General features: G+C 45.3%; 1 protein-coding gene across 1 annotated transcript in view; it reads left to right on the top strand.

The window, feature by feature from the left end:
* Positions 1 to 13,411, top strand: part of LOC114691132 (CXADR like membrane protein) — a 32,945-nt gene that overhangs the window by 13,131 nt on the left and 6,403 nt on the right. Inside the window, exons 3-5 of the mRNA XM_037208211.1 lie at positions 5,814 to 6,015; positions 7,143 to 7,310; positions 9,706 to 9,828. Coding sequence (XP_037064106.1) covers positions 5,814 to 6,015; positions 7,143 to 7,310; positions 9,706 to 9,828 — 493 coding nt within the window. The remainder of the gene's footprint in view (positions 1 to 5,813; positions 6,016 to 7,142; positions 7,311 to 9,705; positions 9,829 to 13,411) is intronic.

Raw genomic sequence — 13,411 nt, 5'->3', positions numbered from 1 at the left:
GCTGACTCAGTGGGTAAAGGCACTCGCAGCCAAGCCCGACGACCTGAGTTTGATCCCAGGGACCAACTTGGTGGAAAGAGAGAATCTGCGCCTACAGATTGTTCTCTGGCATACACTGTTATTTGTGTGCCTACAAATCATGTGTGCATGCATACCTATACACAGACAGAAACACACACGCACACTAAATACAAACAGCCAGGCAGGTATGGTAGTGCACACTTTTCATCCCAGCACTCAGGAGGTTGAAACAGGTGGACCTGTTCCAGGACAGTCAGGGCTGCATAGTGAAACCCTGTCAAAAAAATTTTTTTAAGATTGAGGGTACTCTAGTGATATATTGTGTACCCTAATAAACTTGCCTGGGGATCAAAGGACAAAGCCAGCCACTGGATTAGACACAGAGGTCAGGCAGTGGTGGCACACATCCTTAATCCTATCACTCGGGAGGCAGAGATCTGTCTGGATCTCTGTGGGTTCAAGGTCACACTGGAAACAGGGCCAGGCAGTAGTGGCACATGCCTTTAATCTCAGTACTGGGAAGCACACACGCCTTAAATTCCAGCAAGTGATGTCTGGGCAGAGAAAGGTATATAAGGCATGAGGAAACAGGAACTCACTCTCTTTAGGCTGAGGATTGTGTACAGGTAAGAACTAGTGGCTGGCTGCTCTGCTTCTCTGACCTTTCATCTTTCACTCTGATATCTGGCTCTGGGTTTTTTTTTTATTTTAAGACCATATAAGAATCGAACAACAGGGTACCATACTAACTGGGCGACAAGAACAGCTATATACAAAAGGCAGCCTATGTGAATGTTTTTGAGCAAAAATAAGAGAAGAGGCACTTTGAAGGAGAAGACTCCATGATCATGGCCAAAGACACCGGAGACAAGCAACACCAGAACTAGGTATAGTGGCTATAGCACGAATCTTAACAGGTCTTATTAATAAAAACAAACCCAGAGCCAGGTATTGGGGTGAACGCTGAAAGGTCAGAGAAACAGAACAAGCCACAGCCACCTCACCTCGCCAATTCCTCAGCTGATCCTGTTTCCTCAGACTGGCAGCCTCTGTGTCTTCATCTGAATGGATCTCAGCTGAACTGCTGTTCAAAGCCTAAAAGCTTAACCAGCTCTAGTTCCTGGTCCTCACACCCTATATACCTTTCTACTTCTTGCCATCACTTCCTGGGATTAAAGGTGTCTGTCACCATGCCAGGCTATTTCCAGAGTGACATTGAACTCACAGAGATCCAGACGGATCTCTTCCTTTGGAATGTTAGGGTTAAAGGTGTGTGTGCCACCATTTTCTGGCCTCTATATCTAATGGCTGTTCTGTTCTCTGACCCCAGATAAGTTCATTAGTGTTCATAATATATTGGGGAACACAATATCACCACAAGTGGCAGCTCTCAGAATCCCAGGGCTTGTGAGGCTGAGGCAGGAGGATCATGAGTTAGAGGCTGATGGTAACATTTGTGAGCTACAGCAATGAAAGTCACTGTCATTTCCAGAGAAACCAATCAGTGCTGTCCAAAGGAAAACATACACTTTTAGTCCTAATTCTCATGTGACCTGGTTGTAACATCTTCCTGCTTTGGTTTGTCGGTTTGTGTTTTTATTCTAAGACAGGTTTTCATAGCCTGGCACTTGCTTTGTAGCCCAGGCTGGCTTCAAACTAGTGACCGTTCTGCCGTGGCATCCTGGGTGCTGAGATTATAAGTGTTTGTTAGCACATGTTTCTCTCCTTGCTGGTTTTCAGTCATTTACTGAGTAAAGATCAACATTCCTGACACCGTCCTCTTTTTTCATGTAATGAGTCACAGTTTTACCTCTTTTTCAAAAGTTATCTTTTAACGTTTCTCGACACTTATTTCCTTTGTGGTGGATAATTTCCAGCACAGTACCAAGCAGACGGTGTGGGGGGTTGTCTTGTTTTGCTTTAAGACAGGTAATGCAGTAGTCCAGGCTGGCCTCAAACTCACGTACCTCAGCTTCCCAAGTGCTGGGTTTATGGGCATGAATCACTGCACCTGGCTCAGAGTGTGATTTTAATAAAGGCATGTTGAGTGCAGAGCTGGTAAGTAGCCCGGCTAAAGATCACAACTCTACATAAAATCAGACCGCTGCACAGGGGTCCCCGGAAGTGCCCAACATGATAGAAAGCAACCTGTCTGCCCATTGCCAAAGTCTTTTCACAACTGTTCTTCCCAGGCAAATGGTTAAGGGACTGAAGTGTAACTCGATGGCAGCTTGTGCTCAACACGCACAAGGCCCTGGGTTCAACTGTCAGTCCCCAAAAGGAATTTAAAACAACGGTACGAGGAAATGCTAGAGATAGAAGCACAGTGAAGAAGCCCTTCCCGGCCTGTCATATCAGGAAAAGTTTCCTGAGACGTTGACATTGACTTCAACCTTCAAGGAACGAACAGAGCTTCTTTATGTGGAGACAGAGAGAAGGGAAAATTACCTAAGTGGGGCGGCGACACTGTCGGCAAAGGCCAGGGTGGGCCACACAGATAGCACAACCCATATTGATGCCAGGGTGTGGTGATATATTGTGTCCCCCAATATATTGTGCACCCTAAGTAACTTATCTGGGGTCAGAAAACAGGACAGCCACTAGATAGACATAGAGGCCAGAAAATGGTGGCACACACACCTTAAATCCTATCATTTGGGAGGCAGAGATCCATCCGGATCTCTGTGAGTTCAAGGCCCCACTGGAAATAGCCAGGCATGGTGACACACACCTTTAATCCAAGGAAGTGATGTCAAGAAGCAGAAAGGTATATAAGGCATAAGGATCACAAACTAGAGGTCTTGTTAAGCTTTTAGGCTTTTAGCAGCAGTTCAGCTGAGATCCATTCAGATAAGGACTCAGAGGATTCCAGTCTGAGGAAACAGGATCAGCTGAGGAAGTGGCGAGGTGAGGTGGCTGTGGCTTGTTCTGTTTCTCTGATCTTTCAATGTTCACCCCAATACCTGGCTCTGGGTTTGTTTTTATTAATAAGACCTTTTAAGATTCGTGCTATGTGGTGGTATTGTGTTCCCCAAAATATTGTGCACCCTAATAAACTTACCTGAAGTCGGAGACAGAACAGCCACTAGATACAAAGGCTAGAAAATGGTGGCACACACACCTTTAATCCCAGCATTCCAGAGACAGAAATCCCTCTGGATCTCTGTGAGTTCAAGGCCACATTGGAAACAGCCAGGCATGGTGACACACACCTTTAATCCCAGGGAGTGGTGGTAGAAAGCAGAAAGGTATATAAGGCATGAGGACCAGAAACTAGAAGCATTTGGCTGGTTGAGCTTTTAGCTGGTTAAGCTTCAGACTTTCCAGCAGCAGTTCAGCTGAGAGCCATTGGGATGAGGGCACAGAAGCTTCCAGTCTGAGGAAAGAAGACCAAGCTGAGAAGTTGGCCAGGTGAGGTTAGCTGTGGCTTGTTCTGTCTCTCTGATCTTCCAGCTTCACCCCAATACCTGACTCTCAGGTTTGATCTTATTAATAAGAACTTCTAAGATTCCTGCTACAGTGCTACACCAGGGAAATGAAGCAAGCTGCTGGTCCTCCGCTGTGTGACTGAGCCAGTTGGGGAGGGCATTGGGACAGTAGTGTGGCGGTGACTTTGAAACCCCTAGGCTGAGTCTGGCCATCTCTCAAATGTGGTAAGGAAACTCCATTAGAGTTTTGAACCAAAGGAGAGAATGCACATTTCACATCAGTAAGATTAACTTGACAGCTTTTTGTAGCATAGATTAGATAGGTCAGAAATACACCATAACCAGGAAGAAGCCAGACTTAGGGATGAGCTCACTCCAGATAGAGTGGTGTACACCTATATGTAGTCCCAATTATCTGGATGCTGAGGCAGGAAGATTGCTAGACCTTGTCTCTGCCTCTCAAACGCTGGGATTCCAGGCCCATGCCCACACCTGCCCCGACAGTACTTGTATTTGAAGGTAAAAGGACAGTACTGAATAAACACAAATATAATAAGACATAGTGTTTAGTATTCTCTCATTCTTTTCTCTCTTCCCCCAAGATCTTGAGCTAGCTCCTTAAGAGTAGGAGCTGTGCCTTGCCTCTCTTTGATTTCTCTGTGTTGGGCAGCATCTGACATAGAAGCCTTGAGAAAGATGTTTTCTTCTCTCTCTGCATTTTGTTTTTAACTCAGCAAATATTACTAAGCTTCTGTGTTTAGAAGACAGCACTGAGGAGTCCAGATAGAATGGATGTTTTACTGGTAGCTTTGACTTCTCAGGAAAGCCTCTGCTGAGTGGCAGAGCCGCAGCATGTGGCTGGGGCCGGTTGAAGGCTCTTGGGTGAGACAACTCGGAACAGCTGTGTCCAGAAATGTGCCTGGGAGATCCCCATATGCTTCCATGCTTACTGCGGGGCTGTCCTGTGGGTCCGGAATGCTTCCCCCCCCCCCATCCCTTATGTAGCCTGATTATCTTTCAGATTCAACCGCCACCAACTTTTCTGGCACATCCTTCCTGCGGTGTCCTGAGTAAAGCAAGGAAATGTGTTTACGTTCCTCTCCTTGCTAATCTCACTCCCTTGTGTTTGGGATCAAGAAAAGGGTCTGGTGGGAAGCAGTCATGTTTGCTGGTGACCGAAACCAGACAGGATGGCAGAGCGGCAGTTAAAGGGCCCAGGTGTTGGTGGACTCCATCAGCGTGGCTCTTGTCACCAACAAGAATGACAACTGAGATGATCCAGAGAAAGAGCAAAGACCTGAGGCTGATGGGCAGGCAGAATGCACTGACTAGGAGGGAAGTGTTTTCTGTTCTTAGGGAAATCTAAAGTGTGTTTTCCCTAACTGGGGAAACAAAGTGGAAGAAATGGGTTTTTTTCTAAGTAACTTTTTAAAATGTTTAATGATTTATTTATTTTTATTTTATGCACATTGGTGTTTTGCTTGCATGTGTATCCTAGATGAGGGTGCCAGATCCCCTGAAACTAGAGTTACAGACATTTGGGAGCCACCATGTGGGTGCCAGGAATTGACCCCACATCCTTTGGAAGAGCAGCCAGTGCTCTTAACTGCTGGACCACCTCTCCAGCCCTCCGTGTAACTTATTCTTATCTGTGGGGAAGGGGGGGGGCTGAACAAAGGCTGCACAGGCCAGGTAGAGTGGCGTGCACCTTTTGCTCCCACACTCCTGAGGCAGAGGCAAGTGGATCTCTATGAGTTTGAGATTAGACAAGTCTACATAGTGAGTTCCAGGCTGGCCAGGTCTACCACAGTGAGACTCTCCCTAAAATAAACAATCAGTAAGTAAATACTACGCAGATAGATATAAAGTATTATTTTTGGAAGAAACAGCAAAGCCTAAGCAAATACATTATACTCGGATTCTAATAACAATCTCTTGAGCTTTTAGAATCAACCCAAACTTAATTGCTTTGTGTCACTGAGAATAATCTCTTTCTTCCTCTCCTCCTCCACTTCTCTCTCTCTCTGTCTCTGTCTCTGTCTCTCTGTCTGTCTGTCTCTCTGCCTCTCTCTCTGTGTGTCTGTCTCTCTCTCTCTACCTCTCTCTGTCTCTGCCTCTCTCTCTCTCTCTCTCTCTCTCTCTCTCTCTCTCTCTCTCTCTCTCTCTCTCTCCCCTCCCTCTCTCTCTCTGGACAGGATTTTGTTGGCCCAGGCTGGCCTGGAACCTGTGATCCTATTTCCTCAGGCTCCCTGGTGCTGGGACACTGGATGTGCACTACCACACCTGGCCCTTTCCTCATCCTGACAGCAGAAGGGAATGGGGAAGGGTCCCACCCCCTGACGCTGCCTCTGTCTGTCTCCCCAGGTTATTACTTACTCCAGTCGCCATGTCTACAATAACTTGACTGAGGAACAGAAGGGCCGAGTGGCCTTTGCTTCCAACTTCCTGGCAGGAGATGCCTCCCTGCAAATTGAGCCTCTGAAGCCTAGCGACGAAGGCCGATACACCTGCAAGGTGAAGAACTCAGGACGCTATGTTTGGAGCCATGTCATCCTCAAAGTCCTAGGTAAGGTAAATGCCTGCCAGACAGATCTCTCTCTGAGTTTGAGGTCAGCCTGATCTACAGAGTGAGTTCCAGGACAGCCAGGGCTACACAGAGAAACCCTGTCTCAAAAAAAAACACCTGCATCTTATGAGGTGTCAAGGGGGGCCTAGCAAGCTGCAGACGGCAGAAAAATCACCTATTTAATTCTTGTAGTATGCACGTAGACATCACCAGGTCCAGTTCCCACAAAGAAACGTTTATGTTCTAGATTTTAACCATAATGAGAGGAGAAAACATAACTATAATTTTCCTTTTTAACTTTATTTTAGTGTGTGTGTGTGTGTGTGTGTGTGTGTGTGTGTGTGTACGTACATGTGTGTACTACTGCCTTTGTGCAGAGGACAGAGGACAACTTTTAGGACTCGCTCTTCTCTTTCCATTGTTGGTTCCAGGGTCTGAACTCAGGACTCCAGGCTCACAGAGCAAGCACTTTTACCCACTGAGCCATCTTGATGACCCATAATTATGATTTTCCCATGGCAACTTATTTATAAAATTTAAACATCCTCTAATATTTGGATAATTGTCTTTGAATACTTGAATAAGTACTTCCAAACTACTGATCTTCTGTCCTTGTTTCAATATCAGTAAAAATTAATTTTCTTAAAATTCCCAGTAAAGCCAGGTAGCAGTGGCGCATGCCTTTAATCTCAGCACTCAGGAGGCAGAGCGAGGCCGATCTCTGTGAGTTCGAGGCCAGCCTGGTCTACAGAGCGAGCTCCACGACAGGCACCAAAACTATACAGAAAAACCCTGTCTTGAACCCTCTCCCTCCCCCCCAAAAAAAGAGAAATTCCCAGTAAATAACAGCATCTGCTTTTTGAGAAGTGGCATGGGGGTTTCTGAGGCGCGGCAGGTTCCACCACTGCGGGTAGCTGCTGAGGGATGCTGGGGAGAGGGACTGGGGAGAAGATGATCGGGCTTCAGGAGGTGAAGCATGGCTGGGTGAGTTTCAACTCAAAACTGAACGAAAGTCGGCAAGATGGATGACTAAATAAACACCCAAGCAGGGTGCAGTTCTTCCTCTGAACCTGGCATTAGGAAAATTTCTGCATGATCACACTTTTTCAAAATTTTTTTTTCGCCAGTGAAACCCTCCAAGCCCAAGTGTGAGCTGGAAGGAGAGCTGACGGAGGGCAGCGACCTGATGTTGCAGTGTGAGTCTGCCTCTGGAACCAAGCCCATTGTGTATTATTGGCAGCGCATCCGGGAGAAGGAGGGAGAGGATGAACACCTGCCGCCCAGATCCAGAATTGGTAAGTCATCTTCCTGTCAGTCTCCGGGGCCAAAAATATAATACAGTGGCCACGGCTTCCAAATCTGCCGGGCCAGCAGCGTGCCAGACGCCCTTGACCAGGCTGAGGAGTCTCCTTTCGATGCATTGTCATGGGCTTGTGCTGCTGTCATTAGTTTGTTTTGCTCTGTTTGGTTTGATTTAGGGTCTCATCTAGCATCCTGTCCTAGATTGCTTTTCTGCTCTTGTGGTAGAACACTATGACCCAAAGCAGCTAGGAGAGTGTTATCTTACACTCCCCGGTCACAGTCCATCTTTGAGAAGTCAGGCAGGAAGGCAAGATAAGAACCTGCAGGCAGGAACCATTAATGAACCAACTTGCTCTCTCTCTCTAGATATGCTCAACTAGCTTCCTTTCTTTCTCTTTCTTTCTTTCTTTCTTTCTTTCTTTCTTTCTTTCTTTCTTTCTTTCTTTCTTTCTTTCTTTCTTTCTTTCTTTCTTTCTTTCTTTCTGTCTCTCTCTCTCTTTCTTTCTTTCTTTTTTTTAGCTTTCATGTATTTATTTTATGTGTATGAGTATGCTATCTGCGTGTGTGTCTGCCGGAAGAGGGCATCAGATCCCATGATAGATGGTTGTGAGTCACTATGTAGCTGCCGGGAATTGAACTCAGGATTTCTGGAAGAACAGCTCCCTCAGCTAGCTTTCTTACACAGCCTGGGCCCTCCTACCTAGGGATGTTGCCACCTGCAGTGACCTGGGCCTTCCTTCCATATCAACCATCAATCAAGACAACCTTTCACAGACACACCCAGAGATCAATGTAGTTGGGAGGTTCCCTCTTCCCAAGTGTGTCAAAGTGACCATCAAAAACTAAGCAGCAAAAAAAATAGCCATACAGTGGTAGTGCATGCCTTCAGTCCCAGAGGCAGGTAGGGAGACAGAGGCAGGCAGATGGGGTGATATTGTGTTCCCAAAAATATTGTACACCCTAATAAACATATCTGGGGTCAGAGAACAGAACAACAACTAGACATAGAGGCCAGAAAATGGTGGCACACACACCTTTAATCCTAGTATTCCAGAGGCAGAGATCTGTCTGGATTTCTGTAAATCCAAAGCCACACTGGGAACAGCCAGGCATGGTAACAAGAGCCTTTAATCCCAGGAAGTGATGACAGGAAGCAGAGAGGTATTTAAGGCGTGAGGATGAGGAACTAGAGCTGGTTAAGCTTTTAGGCTTTTGAGCAGCAGTTCAGCTGAGATTCATTTGGATGGGGATTTAGAAGCTTCCAGTCTGAGGAAACAGGAACAGCTGAGGAATTGGTGAGGTGAGGAAGCTGTGGCTTGTTCTGCTTCTCTGATCTTTCAGCGTTCACCCCAATGCCTGGTTCCGAGTTTGTTTTTATTAATAAGGCCTTTTAAGATTCGCTATAAGCAGATCTCTGTGAATTTGAGGCCAGACTAGTCTATAGAGCAAGTTCCAGGACAGACTCCAAAACTACACAGAGAGACCCTACCTTGAAACCCGCCCCCCCCCCCCAAAAAAAAAAAAAAAAAGCAACCAGCAGAGGTCTACTCTCAACCTTTGGCCAAGATCAGATGTAAGGTCTTACATAGCCCAGGCTAGCCTCAAACACCTGATCCTTCAGCCTCCACCTCTCAGGTACTGGGATTACAGATTATGTTACCACCAAGTCCAGTGTGAACCGTTCCTGCTGTTATTGTTTATTTTTTGAGACAGGATGTCATAGAGCCAAGGTTGGCATGGAACTTGCTACCCAGAGTTCAAGACTAGTCTTGAACTCTGGATTATCCTGCCTCTGTCTCCCAATTGCTGGGATTATAGGGACTTACCTACATGTCTAGGTCACTGTTAAATCTCTTAAACTTCATTTTTTCATCTGTAAACTTGAATAACAAAAAAACCCTACTTCTTTCTTCAAATGTCATAAAAATTAAAATGAGAGGGTTGAGGAAATGTATTATATAAACTACTCTAACTAAGTGAACTGTTTTAGTATTCACTGAATGCTCTCCATTTTTTTTTCTTTTGGCTCTGCAGTGGGGATTAGAACTAGGACTTTGTATCTGCTCCCTGTCCCCTCACATAGTCTCCGGAAGTTGCCCAGAATATCCTTGAACTCACTCTGTAGCCCAGTTAGACCATGAACAGGTGATTCTCCTGCTTCAGCCTCTCAAACAGCCACCAGGCCCGTCGTTCCCAATCTTTTGTAACTCTTGAAGTTGCACGACAATTTAAAATAGTATTTACCCATTTCCCATGTTTCAAAACAAGATCTTTTCTGTCATTTCATCCCATGGAACCATTTGACCTCACAGGTCAGTGATGTGCCACCGTAAACAATATAGACACTGTCCTGGAGGAGACTTACCATTCTGCTTTCCGCTTGTATAGATTACAACAACCCTGGCCGGGTGCTGCTGCAGAATCTCACCATGGACTCCTCTGGGCTCTACCAGTGCACAGCGGGCAACGAGGCTGGAAAGGAGAGCTGTGTGGTTCGAGTGACGGTACAGTGTGAGTATCTTGGGGTTACCCTGATCAGTGTGAGCGAGTGTCTTGGGGTTGCCTTGTACAGTGTGACTATCCTGGGGTTGCCCTGTACAGTGTGAGTGTCTTTAGAATGGAGATAAAACTCAGCGCCTTGGGCATGCTAGCCAGCATTCTACCACTGAGCTAAACCCCCAACTTTCCATAAAGGATTTTTTTGTTTGTTTCATTTACATTTTTTATTGTTGCATTACAGTTTGACATAAAATGTTTAAATCATGAGTAAAAATAAGGTCAAGGTCAAAGTCTTCCTTTCCAGAAGAACATGACTCTGACTGGTTGTATGGTTACCAATGTGACTTAGCCAGTCCTCCGAACTGTGGAGCTGGGGATTGGCTCAGTGGGCTAGCACTGGCATAGCGTGGGTAGCACCCTCAGTTGGGTGCCAGCACCATGCTTCTGTACACACACACACACACACACACACACACACACACACACACACACCTACACACACACACACACACACACACACAGATGCATACAGACACACACACATATACACACACACACAGACACACAGACACACAGACAGACAGACAGACAGACACACACACACACACACAGACTTGGGTGAGGTCAGAGATACATACACAGTCCTCAAGTTTAGAAGGTGAAGGCAGGATAATCTGGAATTCAAGGTCATCCCCCACTATACACAAGAAGTTTAGAGCCAATCAGGGCTACATAAGACCCTGTCTCAAAAAACCAACAACAAAACAGAAAAGTAGAGTCAGGTGTTTTGATGCATCCTGCAATCGTAGCACTAGGGATACTATGACAGGAGGATAGTGAATTTGAAGCCAGCTTGGACCACTTGATGATAACTTTTTTTTTTTAAGGAAAGGAAAGAGTCAGGTGTACTAGTACACTCCTTTAATCCCAGCACTCAGGAGGCAGAGGCAGGTGAATCTCTGTGGGTCTGAGGCCAGCCTGGTTTACAGAGTGAGTTCCAGGACAGCCAGGACTACACAGTGAGACCCTGTCTCAAAACAAACAAATAAACAAATATGACAAGAGAGAAAAGCAATTAACGGTCTTAACCAGCTCTAAAGCTCATAGACCACAGAAATGTCAGCCGGCCAAAACATCTTCAATGGTGCAGTAGCAGCACTTTTATCATGGGGATTACCAACCACTGTGGGAAAAAAAAAAAAAAAACATGACATCATAAACCAAGCCACAAAATAAAACCAGCCTGAATACTTGTCTCTATTTCTGTGTAACAAATTGCCCCAAATTTAGCCACTTAAAACTTCTTGACTCTCTTCTTGACTTACTTCCTGTAAGTCGGAAATTCAAGAGTGGTCTAGCTAGGAAGTCGGGCTCACTCTCTCCTCAGGAGAGGTTGCACAGTGAGTCATCTGGGCTGCATACATTATCAGACCTGGATGCTGGAGGCTAGCCCTCTAAAATGGCTCCCTGTGGCTGCTGACCAGCCTGAAACAGTCATTGGAGATCTAGAGACTTGAGAACCAAGACTTGCAGTGATTCTGTAAAAGCAAAGCCTCAGAGGTGTGTTTTATTTACTAGAAGTGAGTCATGGGCAACCAAGAGTGGTCAGCAGGTAAAGGCTCTTGGCAGCAAGCCTAATGGCCTGAGTTCCATGCCCAGGACCAACATGGTGGAAAGAACCAGCTCCCTCTAGCTGTCTGTCCTGTGACCGCCAACCAAGGGTACAGTGGCACGTGCATGCCCCCCCATACACACACATACACACAAACTACCTCACTAGTTAATGAAGAAGCTGTTAGGATGTTAAAACCAGTCCAAAGAGCACTTGAAACCTTAGGTTAGGGACAGAGACACTTTAACTTGGAGATTGTGAAGATCGCTAGGGTAGGCAGCAAAATAGTTAATGTTCTACACAATGGCAGGTGTGATCTCTGGGGTCACCTGTTTAACCGGAATGGGAAGCCTGTGTCTTCCTGCTGTGCAGAGGTCTGTCAGCTGTGTCTGAGTTACAAAGGGTCAGGAAGTGGACTTCTGTCCTGTCAAGCATCAGTTGTCCTACGAATTTAACAAGGTCTTCACAGAGAAACTCTGAGCTGCCTGTCATGTCAAAAGTCCACCCTTTTTATTTGAAGCTATCAAGCCAGTGAAACTAAACTAAACTAAAATAAAATAGTACCAACTCATACATATAATCTCAGCAATAAGGAGAACCATGGACTCAAAGTCAGTCTGGGCTATAAACCAAGCCGTGCATGTGCACACATACACAAATAATAATACCAATTCTTAGAAAGGTCATGTATTGAAACAACAACAATAAAATGGTTCTTTAGCCAGCTCTGGTAGTCCATACCTGTAATCTCAATACTTGGGAAGTGGAGGCAAAAAGATCAGGAGTTCAATGTCATTCTCTTACATAAAGAATATGAGGCCAGTTTAAGCTTCATGAAGCCATGTCTCAAAAGTCGCTCTTTAACCTGTCTTGGTAGCGCACGCCTTCAATCCCAGCACTCGGGAGGCAGAGACAGGCGGATCTCTGTGAGTTTGAAGCCATCCTGGTCTACAGAGTGAGTTCCAGGACAGCCAGGGCTACACAGAGAAACCCTTTCATAAAACAACAACAACAAAATTGTTTAAATAAAGTAACAAATGGGGAGGGGGGAACTCAAGTACTTTATATTCTTGGCCAGAGAATAATTTCAGTGCCTTTTATTATAACCTTAGATTTGGAAAGAGGAAATATAGTGTAGTGAACTTTCCGAGAAGACTGCAAAACCCTGATTGCACATTGCGATAGAATATGGATGTGTCCTTATCAATGCTATCACAGACGAAGACCAATCATTGCCGCCTTCAGCCTCTAAGATTTGAACTCGACAGATTACCTTTCCTGTGTTAGATCCCGAGTAAAGAGAATCATTCTGTTTATCTTGACTTCTTCTAGGTCACATTTTGTTTCTGAAATTCTTCATTGTTTCATTGGTGCTCGTAGCTGTAATATGTTGGCTGGTGTTGAGGTTCTCTGGGTTTAGGGGAAAGGAAGGTATGGGGAGATGGAGCTCAGAGCCTGGCACATCCTTTTTTTCTTTTCTTTTCTTTCTTTCTTTCTTTTTTTTTTTTTTTTTTTTTTTGTTTGTTTGTTTTTGTTTTTTGGAGACGAGGTTTCTCTGCATAGCCTTGACTGTCCTGGAACTCATTCTGTAGACCAGGCTGGCCTTGAACTCATAGAAATCTGCCTACCTCTGCCTCCCAAGTGCTGGGATTAATGATATGCACCACCACCACCCAGCAAGTCTGGCACATTCTAAGCAAGCAGCCTACTACTGAGTTACATCCTTAGACTTTGGCTTTTGTCTTTCTAAGAAAGAGTCTTGCAGTGTACCTGATGCTGGCCTTGAACTTGCTAGAAAACCATACTGACCTGAAACTCAAGACGTTCCTCCTGCCTCGACTTCCCAAATGCTGCAATTATAGTGATTCCCACCAACTGGGCATTCTCATTGTTCTGTAGTGTTTTGTTGTACAAGTATGCCACAATTATTAATCCATTCTACTCATATATTTTATATATACATATATATACATACATATATAT

The sequence above is a fragment of the Peromyscus leucopus genome, chromosome 7, assembly GCF_004664715.2.
Source record: "Peromyscus leucopus breed LL Stock chromosome 7, UCI_PerLeu_2.1, whole genome shotgun sequence".
Lineage (NCBI taxonomy): Eukaryota > Metazoa > Chordata > Mammalia > Rodentia > Cricetidae > Peromyscus > Peromyscus leucopus.
Note: the sequence above shows the minus strand (reverse complement) of the source record. Positions and strands in the feature narration are given on the sequence as shown.